This window comes from Fukomys damarensis, unplaced genomic scaffold (assembly GCF_012274545.1).
Source record: "Fukomys damarensis isolate Sample0158 unplaced genomic scaffold, DMR_v1.0_HiC HiC_scaffold_25, whole genome shotgun sequence".
Classification (NCBI taxonomy): Eukaryota; Metazoa; Chordata; class Mammalia; order Rodentia; family Bathyergidae; genus Fukomys; species Fukomys damarensis.
This window is the reverse complement of record NW_022900937.1, coordinates 15,888,346-15,909,749: the sequence shown is the minus strand read 5'-3', so window position 1 is coordinate 15,909,749 and position 21,404 is coordinate 15,888,346. Positions and strand designations below refer to the sequence as shown.

The 21,404-nt window shown below is 48.6% G+C and overlaps 1 protein-coding gene across 4 annotated transcripts in view; it reads left to right on the top strand.

Moving 5' to 3' along the window:
- Dapk2 (death associated protein kinase 2) overlaps window positions 1–21,404 on the top strand; it is a 113,486-nt gene that overhangs the window by 47,650 nt on the left and 44,432 nt on the right. For all 4 annotated transcript variants that reach the window (XM_010641180.2, XM_019210154.2, XM_033756126.1 and 1 more), the window contains exon 3: window positions 19,256–19,477. In XM_010641180.2, coding sequence (XP_010639482.1) covers window positions 19,256–19,477 — 222 coding nt within the window. The remainder of the gene's footprint in view (window positions 1–19,255; window positions 19,478–21,404) is intronic.

Below are 21,404 nucleotides of genomic sequence, written 5' to 3'. Positions count from 1 at the left end.
TTTGATTTGCTCTGTTGGGCCTCATGGTGTTGTTGTCTTCATTGTCTTTTTCTAGGATCTTCTTTAGAATTCCTTGTAGTGCTGGTTTGCTATTCATGTAGTTTCTAAGGTGTTCTTTGTCGTGGAAGTGTCTTATCTCCCCATCCATTTTGAAAGAGAGTTTTGCTGGATACATCAGTCTAGGTTGGAGGTTGTTCTCTTAGTGCTTGAAATATCTCATTCCAGGCTCTCCTTGCCCCAAGGGTTTGTGTTGAAAAGCCTGCTGTGATTCTGATGGGTTTTCCTTTGTATGTGATTTGTTTCTTTTCTCTTACTGCTTGTAGTATTTTGTTCTTCTGTTGGGTTTCTGGGATCTTGATTATTATATGTCTAGGTGTAGATTTTTTTTGATTGTAGCTAGTTGGGGTCCTATATGCCTCAGTTATCTGAATGTCAAATTCTTCCCCTCTGTTTGGGAAGTTTTCTGTCATTAATTCTGCAAACAGCTTTTTTAAGTCATTTGTATTTTCTCCTGCTACTTCATGTATTCCTATCAGTCTTATGTTATTCTTCTTTGCATCATCTAGGAGTTGTTGGATCGATTTCTCATGATCTCTTACTGTTTTTAAGAGACCTCTCTTTTCATGGTCACTGACTGCAATCTTATCTTCTATATCTGAGAGCCTATCTTCACATTCTTTTATTCTGTTGCGTACACTTTCAATAGAGTGTTTAATCTCCTGGATATCTGTTTGAATCTGTTTTATGGATTCCATTTCTTTCCTATGTTGGGCATTTATTTTTTCCATTTCTTTCTTATGCTGGGCCTTCATGGCTTCTATCATGGTCCTGAGCTCATCTATTTTTTTGTCAGTTTCTGCTCTAGAGTCTCGAATCACGACTTCCATTTTGCTCACTATCTCTATGGTTATCTGGGAAATTATTTCTGTTTTGAATTTTTCTAGAGCCTGATTGATCTGTTTTGTTACTTCCTGTGCTTTGAGTTCAGGGTGTCCTGGTGGTTCACTATCGGCCTTTTCATCCTCATTTGCCCTACTGTTTGCCATTGGTGAACTGGAAGTCTGTCCTTGTGTCTTGCTTAAGTGTTTTCTCATTTTAATTTTTGTTGTTGCACTGTCCTTGGTTTACTCTCTGGATTATCACCCAAATCTTCCTGATATAGTTGCGCCCTAGTTTCTGTGTCTCTAACGACCCACAGACATTCTCATCTTCATAACATCAGAGAAAGCAGCTCATCAAATCAACGGCAATGCTTTACCCCAACTGATACAATCAGCGACACATTAAGATCAAGCACAACTTGGACACTGACCACTGGTGGTAGTCACTAGTCTATCACCCTTAAATCATTTGAATATAATTGAAATCAAGAAGCAGTCCAGAACATGTCTGCAGTGAACAAAATTTCAGTATAGTGTATTTACCATTTAATGGCTCAGACAGAGCGAGGATGCAAGACCCCTGATCTCAGTTAGCTGATGGCTGAAACCCATGACACTGACTGACCTCGGGCTGCAAAGCCCAGACTGAGTTCCCCAACCTTCTGAATGGTTGAATTCCGCAATGTTCTATTACAGGTTTCCCCCGCCCTTTCTTTAAAGATGTTCAAAGTTGGGAACTCAGAAGGATACCCTTGATGACCACCTCTGCCTCTGCTGAGTGGGTCCAAAGACTGGCACAGTCAGGAGGACTGAGAGTGCGGGGGGTGGGTGGGTATGGGGGTTCAGGGGCGCCCGCGCGGCTGCCTTCCCGGCGCTTGAGCGATGGCGGCTGGGTCGGGAGCAGGCGTGGCTCTCCAAGGCCTGGGAATTTAAACAAAAGAAGAAGAAGTCTAAGAAAAAGAGAGGAATGGAGGGATGAAGGAGAGTGGGGAAAGAGAAAAACCATAAACTGAAAAGAGGCTTAAGGAACTTGTCGGTCAGTTGCAATGTATGACCTTATTTGGGTCTTTGACAGAGCAAACTGTAAAGACAAAAAAGTTATGACATGATTGGAGAAACATGATCTGGACGCTGATGATGTTAAAGAACAACTGATTATTTTTGAAAACATGATAGAAGCTTTGATAGTTATAAGGTAGTTATAAAGATAGATAGTTATAGTTTTTAACGAAAGGAGATACATCAGGAGATACATAATGTTCTCTCTCTCTCTTCTTATGTTCCAGAGACATATGTTGGAATATTTACGGAAGATAATACGGTATCTGGGATTTGCTCCAAAGCAACCCAATAGGGAGAAGAATAGGTAGGAGCGTAGATGACATAAGATGGCTATGAGTTGATGATTGTAGAAGTTTTTTAAAAAGTTATTTCTGGCAGGGCGTGGTGCTGCTTACCTGTTTTCCTAGCACTAGAGAAGCTGAGGCAGGAGGATTGCCGCAAGTTCAAGGCCAGCCTGGGCTACAGAGGGAGTTCATAGCCAGCCTGAACTACATGGTAAGACCCTGTCTCAGAAGATGGCTGGAGATGTAGCACAGTACTGAAAAAAAATGCTATTTCCAGTGAGATTTGACAAAAACTTTCATGGAACTACTTGATCCCAAGTTGATTCAGAAGCCTTATTGTATGGAAATGCGCCTCAGTCTTAGTGTCTTGGGCATCATTGGTGTTTGCAAATCAGATGAGCTCCAATGTAGTGAGTAGGACACAGAAAAGGAGGATTTTCTGGGCTGGCACAGTGTTAATAACTCACATTTAATTTCCACGACTCTGTCAGGTAGTTGCTATTATCTACCTTGGTTTTTATAATGCATAGTTAATTTTGGAATACTGCTAAATCCACAGAACAGTTACAGAGGTAATACGGAGTTCCAGATACCTCTTGCCCAGTTTCTCCCTAACGTTAATGTATTACATAACCGCGGTACATTTGTCACAACTAATAAACCACTATTAGTGGATTTGCTAATTGTATATAGGTGCTTAATGAATTTACTAATTATTAATCAACACAAACTCCAGACTTTATGTAGATCTCACCAGTTTTCCATTAATACCCTATTTCTGTTCTGACACTGCATCCAGGACACTACACTGAATTGACTCGTCGCGTCTCCTCGGGCTCCTGTGGTCTGTGACTGTTTTCTGTGTGTTTTTCATGGTGTTGAGGAGCTGGAGGACTGGCCGGGTAACTTGTAGGTGACCTCCACTTGGGTTCTCTGATGATGGTTGTAGGACTGGGTTATGGGTTACAGGGAAGCGCCCTTCCCCGTTTCTCAAGCACTCCTGACACCCGCAGGTTTGTGACCCAGCGCTGGGGACGTGAACCTGCACTGCTTGGCTCAGCTGGTGTCTGCCAGGCCTCCCGCTGTAAACTCACTCCCCGCACCATACTCTCAGAAGAGGGTCACGGAGTCCACACCACAGTCATGAGGTGGGGAGTTAAGCTCTTCCTCTTGGGAGTGGGTGTATCTCATATATTTTTTGATATTCTTCCCCAAGAAAGATGTAATAACTTCATTTAAAAGATGAGGAGGGCCTGGGATTTAGCTCAGTGGCCCGCCACCTGCCTCACAAGTGCAGGGTCCCAGAGTTCAATCCCCAGTAAGGAAAAAAAGATGAGGAAACTCATGATGGTACATCAAAAGATGAGGAAAGTATGGGCCTGGGATATAGCTTAGTGGTGCAGCCCTGCCTGGCAAGTGCAAGACTCTGAGTTCAATTCCTGGTACCAATAAAATAAATAAAATAAAATAAGGAAAGTAGCCATGCATGGTACACGCCTATAATCCAAGTACTCTGGAGGCTGAGGCGGGAGGATCCCAAATTTGAGCCAAGTTTGGGTGACTTAGTGACTTAGCAAGACTGTCTGGAAATAAAAATATGTAACAAGGGCCGGGTATGTGACTCAGTGCAGAGGTCCTGGGTTCAATTCTCAGTACCAAAGAAAATTAAAATTTAAAAATGAGAAAATTTAAGGTCCAAAGAGGATGGTAGGTTGGTTCTTGTTTCCTGAGCAGGCAAAACCCAGGTTTAAACTTCTCCAGGGATTTACTCAGAAACAGGTGAATCCTCATGTTGCGGAAGCACTGGACACCCTGAAAGACCTGATTTTGCATCTGCATCTGCATCGTGTGGCTGTGTTGGTGCATTATCACTGAGCTCTCCTGCAGAAACAGGCTGATTTCACATCCTTTGAGATTTTGCTGTTTCTCCCCAGTTATTGGAGAAGAACAGAGCTCAAGATGTGCTCTGGATCTGAGCTGGCCTCCAGGTGCAGAAGAACTGAGCTCTACCATCCCCTGTATTCGCAGGGCCTTTAGCCATTTGCAAAGCCTGCTCCCTTCTACCTTGTATGAGCCTTGCCCGGGAAGGTATCACCCTCATTTTACAGAAGAGGAAACTGAGGTCAAGGTAAATTTTCTTCTTTGGTCACCATCTACTCATTAATTAATAAAAAGGTACTTGTAGTAGATGTGCAAGTTACTGCAATAGACCCTATTGGAAGACACAAAGATAAATAGGAGAAACTGTAAGACTGTCAGGACTTGGTCATCTTTGAAAGTGTTTTGTTAAAGCATATACATATACAAGCCGAATATGGTGGCACATGCCTATAATCCTAGGTCTCTGGGAAGCTGAGGCAGGAGGATTCCAAGTTCAAGCCCACCCTGAGCAACTTAACAACTTAGTAAGACTGTGTCTGAAAATAAAATATAAAAAAGGACTGGGAATATGAAGGCACTGGGTTCAACCCCTACTACTCCAAAAAGCAAAACAAAACAAAAACCACACGGGTACAGAATATTGTTTATTATTAGAACCTGGAGGGCTGATTCATGTTTCTAAGAAGATCCAAATGAAAAGGGAATTTCTGATGAACTCTATTAATAGAAAAATTTAAAGCTAGCTCATCCTTTCCTCCAAATAGGATGCTTAGGGCCAGGGATTTAGCTCAGTGGCACTGTGCCTGCCTTGCAAGCGCATGTTTGTCAGTTCAGTTCCTGGTACCAGACCCACCCCCCAAAAAAACCAAAACCCAAATAGGATGCTTAACCTGTATTGATCTGCAGCAGATCCACCAGATGTGGATCAGAGCTGCCACACTGGGGCTGATCACACCCTAAGGCTTCTAGGCTAGGAGTCACTTATACCTGAGCACAGCGGCCTCCCGGGACATTTTGAGTGAGAAATGAGAGAACTCAGATGGAACCATTTGAACTAGTGATGGATCACACGCCTTCAATCCCAGCTCTTGGGAGGCTGAGGCAGGGAGATCACTGTGAGGCCAGCCTGGGCTACATAGTGAGTTCAGGGTCAGCCTGAACTACATAGAGATTATCAAGTTGCTATTATTCACGGAGGGTTTGTTAATTTGTTAATACAAGTTGACTTGTATTTGCTCAAATTACTGCTTTTACTAAGGCTGGAAAATAGGTTTTCTGCAAGAAGGTCCAAACTGAAGGGAATGTGGAGTGAATTTTGGGCCCAGCTCTTCCTGCATTAAGATGAGATATTTACAGATATAATTCTGAGGAGGCTGCTCTCCTCTGCCCACAGATCTTTAGCTTTAGATAAGGTGATAAGGAGGCTATGCATATTTTTGAGAGACAGCGGATATAGGTCTGACATCAAAGGTTTGTTGGTGCCCTAGCTGGATGTCTTTAACTGAAGTTTATTTATATAGGGTTTTATTTATTTATTTGGTATGGGGATTGAGCTTTCGAGGCAGGTGGCGGAACCACTGAGCTAAATCTTTATGGACGGTTTTAATTGGAGTTGGTTGTTAAAGGATTAAATCCTTTCAGTTGCCATGGGTGGCCATTGCTTCCCTGACCCCATGACGAGGTGGTCGAAAGAACGAAGAAATGGTCATATTTATAACACGAGTTGGCTGAGGGTCAGGAGTGAAAGAGCACGAGCGGCCTGGGAGTCCAGTTCACAGGCAGCTTGTGGTTCCGAGGGCCTGGAAGTCTGTTTCTAACACGTCACAGTGAACTGCACTTTGAGCAATGTCCTCAGGGCGCCATGTCCGGTGATGGGGAGAGGAAGGAGGGCAGCTCCCTGCCACCCTGCCGGAGCCTCAGGAGAGGCTTCCGGAAAGAGCTTGGGAGAGCTCTGGTTCTCAGTGCCCTGCTCGCTTTCTGTCCTAATGTCATGGGAAGAGGCTGTTGCCCTCTCATGCTGTGCATTGGCTCTGAAGCTCAGAGGTCAGAGAGCCTCACTAAAGGTTTTGAAGAAGGAAAAGGCTGGGGAAGGAGCAGTCTCTCCCCATCTTGCTGTGTTCCTCTGACACATCTTGCTCTCACCTCTGCCCTCCTTGCCCGGCCCCGGGTGCCCACATGCTGCCCTCTGGAATCCCAAAGACCCCCCCATCTGCAGTGCCCATCCTGCTCTTCTATAAAAGAACAAACACTCCATTCCACACCCTTCACATCATCGTCTTTTTTCAGCTAGATGTGGTAGCATACACCTATAATCCCAACTTCTCAGGAGGCTGAGGCAGGAGGATTGCAAGGGTTTTTGTTGTTTTTTGAGACAGAGTCTCACTGTGTAGCCCAGGCTGGCCTCACAGCAATCCTTCTGCCTCATCCTCCCAGTGCTGTGATTACAGGTGTGCGCCACCACACCTGGCTTGGAGGATTCCAAGTTTGAGGTCAGCCTGGACAACTTAGCCAGTCCCTATCTCCCCCTTAAAGAAATTATTTTTTTCTCCTAGCCTGGGTGAATTCTTCCAATCTGTAGGAAAGTGACCTAATGCAATTATTTCACATTAAGGGATGCATGACTACTAGTCCAAGTAGCACTTAGTTACTTGTGGTCTTAAGAGTTGTAACACAGGTGGGTCTTCCCAGTCAGAGCCTCTACTTCGGGAAGCCTTGAGGCTTTCTAGAAGTATATTTTGCTGTAGATGATGATGATGTCCCCGGAGTCTGGGTGTTGGGGAGCCTGGCTGTGGGGGAGCAGTGGGAACAGGTACAGGTGTGTCTGACCCAGGGTAGAGCTCCCTGTGCCTCCGCCTCAGGCTCCCACAGGAGTGTGTGTGTGTGAAACAACTACTGTGTGGTTCCCCTTTCAGCCAAATATCTTCGCTCTGATCTGTCTTGCACATTAATCTATGTAAGATATATTGGGGGGCATGTTCTTCAGCACTAGAGGGCTTGAAAATGGCTTCCTTTGGTTGGCAGAGCTCAGCAAGTGAGGAGTGGGTGGGGACTCGGGATTCCATTGTAAGGCTCTCTGCGTAATTTCAGTTACTTAGCCACGTGGACATGTATCATTTTGCTTTTTTAAAATGTAGAAATAAGAAGGCCCTCTGCTGCTAAGCGAACTGCAGGAACAGGAGTAGAGTGCCTGAGGTCTCCGTGGCTCAGCTGTGAACCATGGTGTCACCTTGGCAGCACCTGAGTGTTCCTTCAGCTGAGCGGGGAGGGCAGAGGGTCTTCCCTGGGTCGGGGCAGAACTGTCCTCCTGGTTCCTGCTGTGCCTGGGAGAGCATGGGTCTGATATCCAGCCTGATCCTAGGCCCATCTCCATTAAGAGGATTCCTGAGTGGAGAGGAAGGAGATTTTCACCAAATTACAGTACTTTGCTACTTCCTGGCCTCTGGGAGCTGTGGGAAAATTCCTGCCACAACCAAGAGGGGTCTGAGAGAGTGAGGAGGCTGCTGTCCAGCAGCACCAGGGGCCACGCCTCTGAGCTGAGTCTGTTGTGTCGCAGTGGAGGTGGGGCACCCTCAGATAGAAGGAACATCACACAGCAGCACAGCCCGCAGGGACGTGGGACACTGAGTGTAGCAGAAAGCAGCTCTGCGAGGGCAGGGACAGGCTGGCCGCCTTCTCCCAATACCAGCGGCTCCTCTGTGGATGAGGGACAGTGGCTTCTTCACCCTGGTGTCGCCAGTGTCTGCATCATGACTCTCGACTAAAACTCAGGGAGCACGCTAGATGGTGAATACGCAGTGGTGAACAAAACAGCAATGGTGGCCTTCCCTGGGTTGACAGCCCAGGGTAGGATCCGGGTGAGCGATTGGCTGCGTTCAGGTTGGCAAGAGCTGCCACACAGAGGGAGGGGAGAGGAGGGGGTAGGAAAAGAGAGAGAGAGAGAGAGAGAAAAGAATTCGGACGTATTATGCGTGTACCAACTCTCCATGATAACTGTAATCATTATGTACTACAAAGATGCACTAATAAAAAATAAAATGTTTGTGGGCATCTAACTCCTGCCAAGTGCTGTTCTGGCCATGCACTCCCATCAGTGTGTTTAATCCACCTGGCAGCTGTGCGATGGCTGTCATCTCATCTTAATACTGAAGAAACTCGCCCCCGGGTCCCACCGCCGGCTGAGTAATAGAACTGGGCTGGAGGGAGCCCGAGGTCCCTCCCAGAGCAAGCCCCTTGCTCTCTGGGAGCCCAGTTGCTCAACCTCCGGTGTGGGTCACACGGGCAAAAGCAAGGCCCCTGGAGGCTTGATGGGTATGAGGAGGCTACTTTAGAGGCTGGAGTCATTCTAGGTTGCCATTTGTATAGATGGAAAAAAAAAATCACATTGGATGCAACACAGACGTTTCCTGGGTCCTGACAGCCTGCCTGGGAGGAGACTGGAAGGTAGGGCCAGAGCCTGTGGTGACAGAGCAGAGCTAGAGGACGCTGGCAGGAGTGGCCGCCCGGAAGGCGCCTGGGAGCTGCTAATTGGAAGGGGTGATGACAGAGGAGATGGCAGGCTGCCCCCCAACCCCAGAAGAGGCCCTGGCTGGCGAGGTTGGAGGGAAATTGGCTTCCAAGAGGATTTGGACCCGGTCCCTCTATCCCCACCCCACCCTCCAGGTTTATAGCAAGGGAAGCTGGGCGTGGATCTAAAGTCAAATCCTGAGGAGGGTGGGGATGAGAATGGGCCACCTGCAAACCTGCGGGAGAAGCGGGGAGCTGTTTTCTACTGGTGGGAAACGCCTTGTGCAGTCAGTCAGCCCAGCCACCTTGGGTGGCCTTGCCTTGTGGCACCGCTGACACTCTGGGGTCACCCTGGGCCTCTGTGAGTGGGCCCAGGGTGTGTGAAGATGGGCTCTGCGGTTCCCTCCTTGTTTGCCAGGCCAGTGAGAGGCAGGCTCAGTGATGCCATGCAGGACCACTTGTAGATCCCCTCACACATGTGTTAGACTTGTCACACACAAGTTAGAAAGTAACCAGCCTTCTACAAGCTTATGACTTTGCAAACATGATGAGGCCTGGGCATCTGCATTTTAACAAGTTCCCCAGATGGCTGCTATACACCCCCATATTTGAGAACCACCGGTGCAAAGAAAAGAGGAAGGAAACCAACAAAGACCTAGGCCATAAAGAGTTTGTTACTGACCACCAGGACAACAGAAGGGAAATAAGATAGATTATATTATTTTTCACCGAAATGAGGAAGGGTGTCAGTGTCTCATTGCAGACAAATGTTAACTGGTAGTTTCTGAAAGGAAGTCATTGTGTGAGTCCTGTGGGGCACTGCATAGTGTGATGGAGAGTTGGGGGACAGGGGAAGCATGTCGCACCTCTAAAGGGGTCTGTGGTGCTGGGTTGCACCCACCTCCCCCCCAGCCCAAGCCCACCCTCGGGCCACGACACTCTACAGCAGGATCTGCTCACCCTAGGGTCCACCCTTCCTTCACTTAGTCAGTAGGAAGGTCATTGCCATTAGCAGAGCGCAGTGAGTCTGACTAGAGGGGCGAGGGCAGGTGTGGGGTGAGGGGCGATGGAGGATGCCCTGCGCCTGCACGGTAACCCGGAAGGCGCGCCAGGTGACTGGCGGCGACGTCAGGAGACTTCTAGGGCACAGCTGCTGCCTTCAGAGTGCCCCTCAGGCGCACTAATCGCGTGACAGGCTGGAGAGGAAAGGGGGAAGCGCGGGTTAGATTCATCTGTTGCTGAGAAAGACCAAAAGCTCTTTGAAGATGATAGACCGGTAACGACTCGGCCATGAAAACATCAGGATTTTTTTTTGTGTGTGTGTGTGCTGAGGATTGAACCCAGGCCTCCCTTGCCCTTTTCAATTTTTAATTTTAAATTTAAAGGTTTATTTTAATTTTAGGGTCTCACTAAGTTGCTAAATTGCTCAGGTTGGACTTGAATTTGCAATCTTTCTGCCCCAGCCTCCCAGAGTGCTGGGATTATAGACCTGTACCACCCTGCCCTGTTTAGGGAAAATATTTACAGCATCTATGATAATTACAAAATCTTTACAAAATAAATAAAGCTCAAATGACAGCGGGGTGCCCAGCACAAGTGAGTAGAGTCAGCCACAGGGCCTCCCATTCTCTGCCTCCTTCCAATCCCATAAGAAAGAGAGGAAAGGGCAAGTTTAGCTTCCTAGCATGACTCTTAGAGAAAGTGGCTCCGACCGGAAGACGGAGACAGACAGTGACCCGAGGGCTTGCAGAGTGCAGCACCGTGTGTCAGCTCCTGTGCCTCCAGTGCTTGCGGGTGATCCTTTCACAGCCTTTCTGTATTTCCTCTGTCTGATCTCCGCAGTAGTCTCTGAGCCCTTTAAGTTATAGGTGTGTCTTTTTATAGCACTCAGGCCAAGTGAATGCCAGCCGTGATGGCACACCTGTAACCCCAGCATTTGGGATTACTGTGAGTTCCAGGCCAGCCTGGGCTACATAGTCAGTTTACAGAAACTACACTCGTGGTGAGACCATCTCAAAAGACAAAACAAGACAATTAATTGATGGATTGGGTAGATGGCCAGAAGTTCAGTGGGGGACGGTGAGTGGGTGGCTGGATGGTACCCTCCGCACTCTGCCATAGTGACTTGCATCACAAGTGCGAATTTAGACTAAGGGAAATATCTGTGGACACAGAGCTGTGTTTTCAAGTGAAAACCTTTCTACATATTGCCAAATACAGTTTACAGGAAGCCTAATTTATTTTAGGTTTTGGACCTGTGGGTTCAGGCAGGCTTTGAATTCACTATGTAGCCCAGGCTGGTCTCAAACTCACAGTGATCCTCCTGCCTCAGCCTCCTGAGAGCTGGGATCACAGGTGTGTGACACCAAGCCTGGCACAAAATTTTTCTAACATCCCCCACCCCACAAGAAAAGACAAAGGAAGGAAGTTAGTCTGTAGGCCCAGGGAGTTAAATGAGCTAAGTTATGAAACAGCAGCCACCTGTGACTTTGTGGACTGAAGCCATTTAGAGGTCGGGCTTCAGGTCCCTTGGAGACTTCTGTTTCCTGATCCTTGTTCTACCCGGATTCCTTACTGTCACTCTGCAGGAGGTGGGTCAGAGTGACTTCTGAAGGACTAGATACTAGTTTTTGCATAGCATCAACTTACATGTAGTGCCTCAGTTTATGAACTTAATTCTTTCCATGATTCTGGTTACACATGATCTAAGACACCACTGTATTCTTTTAGTTTTCATTTACAGCTTGAAACTGCATTGGGATCATATAAGAACGTGCTTCCGTGCTATCACACAGGGTTCCTGGAGCTTTGGGAGTTTCCAGGAAGCCCCTTTAGGGGTTTGGTGATTCCCCTCGCTTCTCTGGCCTGGAATCCTGACCTGCTTCCTGCTCTGACCTCTGATAACGTAATGTCTTTTCATTCATTTTGGCTTCCTAGCTCTCTAGTCCCTGCTTGCCCTCACTTTGGGTAACAGGCTCTTGAATGCTTTCTGCCCTTTTGGATCCTGACCCTATAAGGGACCCTGCTTTTCAGCAGCTGTGATCCTCCTCAGCACTATGTACTAATTGATTTTGATTGTGACACAGGGTTTCACTGAGATACTGATTTCCCCGGCTGGGCTTGAACTCTCAATCCTCCTGTTTCAGCCTCCCAGATTGCTGGAATTACAGGCCTGTGCCACCCTACAGGGCTGAAACTGAGATAGTTTTATGCCTGTGTTAGGCACAAAGAAACTGAGGCTGAGTTATAGAATTCTCTAAAGGTGGTAGAACTGGTAATAGAACCAGAGCATTTTTGTTTGTTTGTTTGTTTGTTTCTTTTGAGACAGGGTCTCACTAGTTGAGACTGACCTGGAACTCACTATGTAGCCCAGGCTGGTCTTGAACTCATAGTGATCCTCCTTCCTCAGCCTCCCGAGTCCTGCGATTGCAGGCGTGGGCGCCTGGTTAGAACCAGAGCATTTTGACTAAATTCTGAATTTGGGTGTAGGAGAGTAGAAACAGGTTAACTGTTGAGGCAACAGGAAGAGAGATATTGCTCATGGGAACCGGGAGTGCCTGGCTAGAGCAGAGGTGTGTTAAGAAGGGTGGGAGATGAGGGGCAGGGTCAGCCACAGAGGTCCACAGTGCAGCCTGGCCAGGCAGAGGAGTGGGGCCTCTGGGACCTCCGGGACCAGGTCTCCGGTCAGAACTGAAGCCTGTGGTATTGCTGATCTGCTTTCCGTGCACTGCAGATGTGAGCTGCCCCTGCCTTCCAGACAACACTTAAGTGGAGGTCCTGTTGGACTGCACCTGCGCTGGCCTTGCCTGCAAGCCTCTAGCATTATCTCTGCCCTATGGCCTTGAAAACTCAAGGGTAATTCCGGAGGAATTGTGGCTCATTGTTCTCACTGGGAAGAGGAACTGCAGAGCCTCTGTGGGGAAGCCAGAGGAGGAAGCAGTCTCCACATTCCTCTCCTCTCTCCTCAGGGGGGCTTCCCATTTGACACCTCCCCGAAAGGCATCTTGTCCCTGCTTGGGGTCCCTGCATTCTATGCAGCTCTGCCCAGATAAATCTGGCTTTGAGGCAAGTCACTCAATTCATGCTTTAGAGCCGACTGAGACAGGACTGAGGAGATCCAAGACCTTATAAAGCTGCAGCGGCTGAACCTTGGGAGGGTGTCGGGGCAAGTCTGGTGGTCATGACTTTCGGGGCAAGGGGCAGTGCGAATGGTTGGCCTTGATGGGAATGTGGGTTGTTTTGGTGTTGGGGAATCAAACTCAGGACCTCGCGCTTCTGGGGATCAAACTCAGGACCTCGCGCTTGCCACCAGGCACTGTTGAGCTAAATCCCCAGCCCACTGTCTTTTTTGAGAATTTAACAACTAATAAAATCAAGCAAGGAGCTGGGCATGGTGGCACATGTAAGATTTGAATAAACTAAAGTAACTCCATGCTGATAGGCCAGACTGTGCTTCTTCGTATGCTAATTGCTAATTTGGCTAACAGCCTGCCCAGGGGCAAATGTATGACAAAAGGTGACCGTAGGACATTTCCTGCTTGAGATAAGCAATGTGTTTGGAATCTTGTCCTCTGGTAGTTCTGTGAATGCCCTGACTTTTTGTTTAGAAAAACCCTATAAAAAGACCTCAGCCCCTGAGCAGTTGCCTCTCTGAGCTACCTGGCCCCGGGAGTGCCGTCTGGCCAGACTAACAAAGGTCTATTTGCCATCCAGCCTGGTGTGTTCCTTCCTGGGTTTCTCGTTTCTCCGTCAAGCTCCCGGAGCCTCGCTGGGTGTTAGGACCCAGCATCGTGGAGGCCTTTTCGGCTGTTCACACTCAGTGGAGTGGAAGTGAGACTTTAAGTCTTACAGCACACACCTATAATCCCAGCACTCGGGAGATTGAGGCAGAAGGATTATAAATTCCAGCACAGTTTGGGCATCTTAACAACTTAGTGTAAACGTCTCAAAATAAAAAATTGAAAAGAGGTGGGGATGTAGCCCTCAGTTCACCCCAGTACTGTCCTGCAAATCGATCAGTTAATCAGTCAGTTCACTGCTATGTATTCCCTGTGCAGGCCATCTTGAAAAATATCGATGCTAAAATAGTCCTTTTGGGGTTAGAGAGGCTTGTCTGCCCTTCTGGGGGCCCCTCTCCTCGTTTCTTGCCACTCTGCTATAGGTTAGTTAGCTCAGTAGTCTCCCTAAAGCCTGAGTCAGCAGAGGTTTTGTGCCCTAGCCCTGCTAACCAAATTACTTAACTTTTCCAAGCCTCAGCTTTCTTATTGGTAAAATAGAACTAAGATAATGCTTGCGAATATTATGAGAAAGAACAAGTATAAAATTAGCTTATGAAGCTAGGTGTGGTGATGCATGCCTGTTATCCCAACTACTCCAGAGGCTGAGGCAGGAGGGTTACCAATCTGAACCCAGCCTGGGCACCTTAGCAAGACTCTGTCTCAAAAATGAAAAATAAAAAGGGCCAAGGGTGGTGCACACGTGTAATCCCAGCATTCAGGGAGGCTGGGGAAGGAGGATTGCAAGTTCAAGGCTAGCCTGGGCAGTTTAACAATTTAGTGAGACCCTGTCTCAAAAATTTAAAAAGGGGGCCGGGGATTTAGCTCAGTGGCTCCACTGCCTGCCTCAGAAGCACAAGGACCAGAGTTTGATCCCTGGTACAAAATAAATAAATAAACAAACAAACAAACAAAAAAAAAATCTGGGGCCAGGGATGTAGCTCAGTAGTTCCGTCGCCTGCCTCAGACACAAGGACCAGAGTTTGATCCCTGGTACAAAATAAATAAATAAACAAACAAACAAACAAATAAATAAAAAGGGCAGGGGATGTAGCTCAGGGTAAAGGCCCTGTGTTCATCCCCAGTACTGCAAAAAAGAAAAAAAAGAAAAAAACAAAAAAATGATAAAAGGACTGGGGCTGTAGCTTGGGCTCCTTAAGGTTGGTCCCCAGTATTGGTCGAAAAAAATTAGCTTGTAAGAAGAGCTGGCTATAAGTATAATAATGTTCACATTACTGTGCAGGTCTGTCCCATGGTGTGACCTGTGGGTGATTCTGAGTTACTCCCCTTTGGAGGTGAAGAATCATTGAGGGATTGAACCTGGGTCTACCTCGCACTTTAGGAGCCAGCTTGGGACATTTCCAAGCACTGAGTCGCTGTTCTAGTTGTGCCCTTTTTTAGATCACAGGGGAGCCCTCATGAAGTGCCACCCTAGGCCCAGCCAGGTTCTGGAGCAAAACCTGTTTGCAGGAGCCCAGGAGTGAAGAGCCGAGCCTTGGGCCCGGGAAGAGGGGAGCGTCCCTGACACACACCATGGAGTGCTGGCACAGCAGGGAAGGGACGGATTTACTGTCCCTTAGCAAACTTTCCTCCTACGTGACTTTTGCAAGCCAGCCTCTGGCCCTAAACTCCCCGACCTCGCCTCTGCCTGTCTGCAGCTGGATGGCAAAGTCCTTTCTGGGACATTATGTCATGATTCTCCCAGTGACCCTGACTGTCCCCCATTTGACACAGGAGAGGCCCAGGTTGTTGAACAGACTGCTCAGGGGCTCGCTGGTTAGCAGAGGGACTCTGACGCCAGCCTGGAGATAGGAATTTGGCGTGAGAGGAAATGTTCATTTTCTGTCTTAGGTGTTTTCTGACAGGAAGTTTTCTCAAGTGTCACTGATGGCAGGTCAGGACCAAGACTTCAGCTCCTGACCTTGCAAGAGCTCTTGGTTTTCTTAGACCACAGACTAGCTGTTGCCTTTCGCTGTGGAGGGCAAGTCAAATATGTGGGCTCGGCATATGTGTATCACTGTCTCAGTAGTCTCATACTTCCTTTTCCGTGGTGCTGGGGATTGAACTCAGGGCCTCATTCCTCATATGCCAGGGCAGGCGCTCTACCAGAGCGACATCCCCAGCTCCGTTCCTGTAACGTTTGAACAAGTGTCGGCAGTGACCTCTGTGAGAGACTAGCCAGCTCTCCTCTGTTCCCAACCTGAATAACTCCTAGTAGCTCTGTCCTAACTTGGAGGGGCCCTTGCTACCCTCCCCTCACCCCTGTGGCCTAGTTGGGTGCTTCTCAGCTCCTGACTGTGGGGCATTCCTGGGGGCTCAGACACCATCTCCATCTTCACCTGCCCGAGGGTCTGCTGGTGCCCATTAGTGGGCACCATAGCCCCACGGCAGGTTCTGCACTTGTGAATCAGCAGTGGCCCAGGCATGGTCCAGTGCAAGATCCACTCCTCTTATTTCCCAAGGCCTAGGTAATCTTCTGTTTTAATTTGCAGGTTAGTATCCCAGCAGCTATATGGCTGACCTCCCTCAAGCAAAAAGTGCTGGTGGGAAAGGACAGGGAATCATAGCAGTAACTGGTGTGCTTTCTTATGTTATAAGTCATTGGTTCTCAGGCCTGACTTCACTCAGCAGTCACCAGGGAACTTTGACATAGTCTCCTCTCTGGGCTCCAGAGAAGAGCTAGGAGATCAGAATCTTTGGGTGTGAAACCCAGACTCCAGTCATTTTAAAAAATTTCTCAGGGGAGCTAGAAATGGTGGTGCACATAATCCCAGCACTTGGGAGGCTGAGGCAGGAGGACCCCAGTAAGTTCAAGGCCATTCTGAATTACATAGTGAGACCCTGTCTCAAAAACAAAACCACATCATATCTTCAGAAAGCCCCGGGAATTAAATTGTATTGACTACTCTAGGATTAAGTATGGACTAATTACTTAGAAGAGAGATATTCCCATATCTGGTTATGCACTGGAATCATGGGAGTAGGAAGCAGCTTGTAAACTGATGCCAACTCCTTGCCCACACACTCCAGACCATTTGAATCAGCGATCCTGGCTTTGGTGCCTCTTGCCCAGCCTAACCGAGCCATTTGTCGATGCTAACTGGGGGCCAACAACACCAATATTTCCATTCCTCACAGTTGCATGATTCCCATTTTACAGATGGGGAAACTGATACTCATGTGCCCATAGGGACTTGATTGGGGAGGGGGGCATCAGTAAGTCCAGTAGGCCGAGCCTGATCGACCTTGAAGTCTGCTGTTGCTGCCTAAACCCTGGGGCTTGGTGTGGCAGAAGGTGCTCTCTGCTTCTCCCACACAGCAGCTTAGCTTTCCCTGGGGCTCCCTGCTGCAGGCTAAGCCAGGGTTTGGGGTGTCTGGAGTGCGGAGGGTGCCATGAGTGGTGGTGCCTGGTATGTGGCTCCCACTGAGAGAAAAGGGGAGGAAAGAGCAAACATTCATTTGCTTTTTTGAGAGCTTGAGGAATTTTTCAGGCATGTGATACAAAAAAAATGCCTCTGTTCCTCTCTGAGGGAAATGCTTCATCCAGGTGACTGCAGAGTGTTCGCTGTACTTCCCTGTCACAATTCTTCATGCAGTCAGTGAGAGCTGGGAGATTTGGGTCCAAAACCCAACCCTGTGCCACCAGCTGTGCCCTCTGTTTAATCCTTAAGCTTTGCTTTCTCCATTGGCCAAGGAGAAACTTAAAGGCCACTGGCACTCTGGAATGCCAGCCCCACCAGGGGCCTCTTGAGGTGTCAGGAGACGAGTCTGGCCACACTGCCGGTAAGACTCACAGTGTCTGGGACTAGAAGCTTTGTCAAGTGTTTGCTGGCACCCACTCAGGTACCCAATGTCCCTGAGGCCCGAAGTGGCTCCAAGTGGCCATCTGTGCCAGGGATCACAGTGAATGTGTTCCCTCTGGCGTCACTCCACCTGCGTCAGCGCCTAAGGTGTGGACAGCTCACAGCCAGCCCTAGGGTGCTAAATAGCTGAAACTGTAGGGTTAGGGCTCCAGAAAGACTTCCCTCCCCAGCCCAGTGTCCAGGAACTGCTTCCTCCCTGGAGCTCCCTGTGTACCTGTTCCCCCACTTTCTGCACAGCAAGAGCAGATGCTCTGCAGTGTTGAGTAGACCGGATGGGGATGGGGACGCAGAGGTCCCCGCATCTGTGTCTGGCAGCCTCGCCAGCGTGCCTATCACAGAGTGCTGTTTGAGTGTCGGTGTGTCTGTTCCTTGCTCGCTCAACTTGCCTTTCTTGTCACTTGGCTTGTTCTGAAGGCCGTTTCACTAAGGATTATTCTAAGAATAGAGTGCTCCAGGTGCAAGTCTATTTTCTGAAGTTGGGACAAATATCCAGAGGATTTTATGGTGTGGTGCTTTTATCCTAGAGCTGCTATGAGACCACATCTGAAGTCTGGAGCCTGGTGACCCCTTGTAAAGCTCTCTGAGTTACCCAAGCCCTGGGCATTGGGGGCGGCAGTGTGCAGGGACAGTAGGAGGACCCTCCAGGAGCAGTGGCCACTGGCATTGCCCCAAGACTTAGACCCAACCTGCTCGTGCCTTGCATGGAGATGGAGAAGTTAAGGTCACTGGTCTTTCCTGGAGCACTCGGCCAGCTCAGGGCTGCCTTTCCCTCTGGCACAGTTGCCCCTTCATGGTTGTCGTCTTGGTGCCCAGACTAAAGGATCTCTGGCCCAGCCCTGGTGTAGTGCCTGAAGGGGCTGAGCTACTCAGCTTAACTCCTGTAATCATTGTGGACAGCCTATCGGGCAGCTGGCCTTGCCATTAACACCATTATGACCTCCGCGAGTCATTTGACCTGTCCTTGGGCCTCAGTTTCCCAGTTTCACAACCCTGGGTCACACTGTGATGACCTGCACTGTGATTATTAGTTCTGTCAGGCTGCATCTCTTCTGCCAGCCCCTCCCCAATCAGGACCCCACCAGCATAGCCTGGTGGATTCATTTGGAGGATTAGACTTGGGTTCCAGCTGAGGCTTTGCAAGGACAATGCTGTGTCATCTTAGTCAACCAAGTGCTTTCCAGAGCCTCTGTGCACACCATTGTACACTGGGAATAACAATATCAATGTGCATTCCAAGCTGGGCATGGTGGTACACCATGGGAATCCTGACACCTGGGAGGCTGAGACAGGACGATCACTGTGTAAGTCCAGCTGGGACAATTTACTGACCCTGTCTTCAAATAAAAAATTTAAAAAGGGCTTGGGATATAGCTCACGGTGAAGGCCCTGGGTTCAATTCCCAGTCCTGAAAAACAACACAACACAACACCAGATCCATTCCTAGTAAAAGATAGAAGATTCGCCAGGCATGGTGCTGCACGCCTGTAATCCCAGCACTTGGGAGGCTGAAACAGGAGTGCTTTCCAGAGCCTCTGTGCACACCATTGTACACTGGGAATAACAATATCAATGTGCGTTCCAAGCTGGGCATGGTGGTACACCATGGGAATCCTGACACCTGGGAGGCTGAGACAGGACGATCACTGTGTAAGTCCAGCTGGGACAATTTACTGACCCTGTCTTCAAATAAAAAATTTAAAAAGGGCTTGGGATATAGCTCACGGTGAAGGCCCTGGGTTCAATTCCCAGTCCTGAAAAACAACACAACACAACACCAGATCCATTCCTAGTAAAAGATAGAGAAGAAGAAGGAAGAAGAAGGATTCATATGAGCAGAAGGGAAAACCAGCACCTGTCGCATCTCAGTCCCTGGTTGTCATCCCGGTGGGATGCCGGTCAGTGGCATGACTTCCTGTCCTGGTAGAATGACTCTGTAGCTGGCTGTGGGGGTCTCTTCCCCAGTGGCCACAGTGACATCCTGATTGTGTGGGTCTGTGTCCCCACAGTGGCCAGTTTGCCATCGTGAAGAAGTGCCAGGAGAAGAGCACAGGGCTCGAGTTCGCAGCCAAGTTCATCAAGAAGCGGCAGACCCGGGCCAGCCGGCGGGGTGTGTGCCGGGAGGAGATTGAGCGGGAGGTGAGCATCCTGCGGCAGGTGCTGCACCCCAACATCATCACGCTGCACGATGTCTACGAGAACCGCACCGATGTGGTGCTCATCCTTGAGCTGTGAGTGGGTACCTGGGACCTGTGGGTGGGGTGTGGTGGGGGCCAGCTAGGGCTGGCACTGGGGGTGTCTGCACTCAGCTCAGGGCCGGGCAGTGTCTTCAGCCTCCGCTGCCTTTATCCTCTTTTTGGAACTGGGCTGGAGGAGGGCTGAGCTTGCTGTGCATCCGGGGCAGAGAGTGTTGGTCAGTCTGGCTTTCCCTGGACCCCGGGGTTAAAGGGAAGACACAGCTGGCCCAGGGTGATTTCCCGGCTGCAGGAGCACACCAGAGGCTGAGAGACGGGGAGGAGGAAGCAGGGAAGGTGGCACAATCCTCCTGAGCCCTTTGCCGAGGACAGTCCGCTGCGTTTGTGCTGTCTGATACCTTTATGATTACAGCAATCTCTGTTGTTTAAGGAGCCAAGCATTTGTGAAGTGCATTATATTTGTCATGTTATTTAGTCCTGGTAGTGAGTGTGATGCTGGATATGTCTTACACCCAAGAGAGGTTATTTTACATTCACCATGCTGAGTGCTGCTGTGAGCTTATTTAATCTTCGCCACAGTGCTGTCACACAGGGACTTGGAATGTCCCCATTATAAAGACTGGAACACAAGAGCCCACCTGGTCACTTGCAAGGCCTGGAGACCGTGCAGCTTATGCAGATAGCTGTGAGCATGAGGCAGGACAGCCTTATTTGTAGTCTAGCTGGAGAAGACATCACAGCAGCTGGGAGAATTCATACAGGTGACACCAAGGCTCAAGAGGTTGATCCTCTTGAAGGCATCTCCATGGTGGACAGGAGGGGCCCTGGCACGCAGTAGGGTCTAAGTTGGGCTGTGGCAGAAGTCACAGTGGCTGTGTCCACTCAAGCTGCAGGACCCAGAGTAAGAATGTTCTGAGCTTCATAAGCCCGAACCATCTGCCAGTTAGCAGGGCAGAGGTGGCAGGTGTCTTAGCAATCCCTACTTTTGTGACCTTGGGTAAGTCACTTCACTCCTTTAGGAGTGTTTAGGTCTCGCCACTAAGCCATGCAGCCATCCTCAATCTGCCTAAAGATCATTCTAACTTGAGAATTATCCTGATATCAGCAAGATACACATTAAAGCAGCTGATGGACGTTTGTACATCTTCCACGTGATTATTACATTACCCATCACAATGTTTAAATTCATAGAATCACCACGCTCTACCCACCTCCAGCATTCAGTATCCTCTTTCTCCCACAGTCGTCCATGCCCCTCAGACCAGTCGGTGCCTGCACCTGTTTGAGCCGGACAAAGCCTAATGAGCAGCTGAGGCTGAGCATACCCCACGGCTTAGGGACAGCAGTCAGCATCCCGATCCCAGGAGAGAGTGACAGGCCTATCCTCCTGGAAAGGCTAGGGCTACATCTTTAAGAGGCTGTGATCAAAGCTGTCCTCACCCCTCATACAAACAAAGTAACAGCAAAAAGAAAACTTCACAGGAACTGTCAAGAAATTATAGGTATTCATAATCATACACTCCAAACACAGCTACTTATGTTTTTCTGTGGTTCCACTCAATCCTTATGTTTGTATACAGTTGTGCTTGTATAATTTCCTGCTCTACTTTTCCCCTCCAGTTAACAAAATTCCACAAATAGCATTTGTTTTCTTTTAAATGATTATATCATGTTTCATTGAATTATATATCACTATTTCCTGTCGTTGGACATTTGGTTTTTATTTTCCAACCTCTTAACCATTCCAAATTTTACTGTTGATCCTGTGAGTTTCCACTTTGCTTTTAAATTGGCTGCCTCGGTGAAATCCTCAGTGGTGGGAACCAGGTCAAAGGCTGGCACTTAAGGCCCTTGATGTCTTCTCTTCTGAAGGTTGGAGTTGGTTATCCATACACCTACGACACAGGAGTGTTCCTGTCTGCCTGCAGCCTTGCCAGCCCCAGAGCTGCTTGTTTTAAAACAT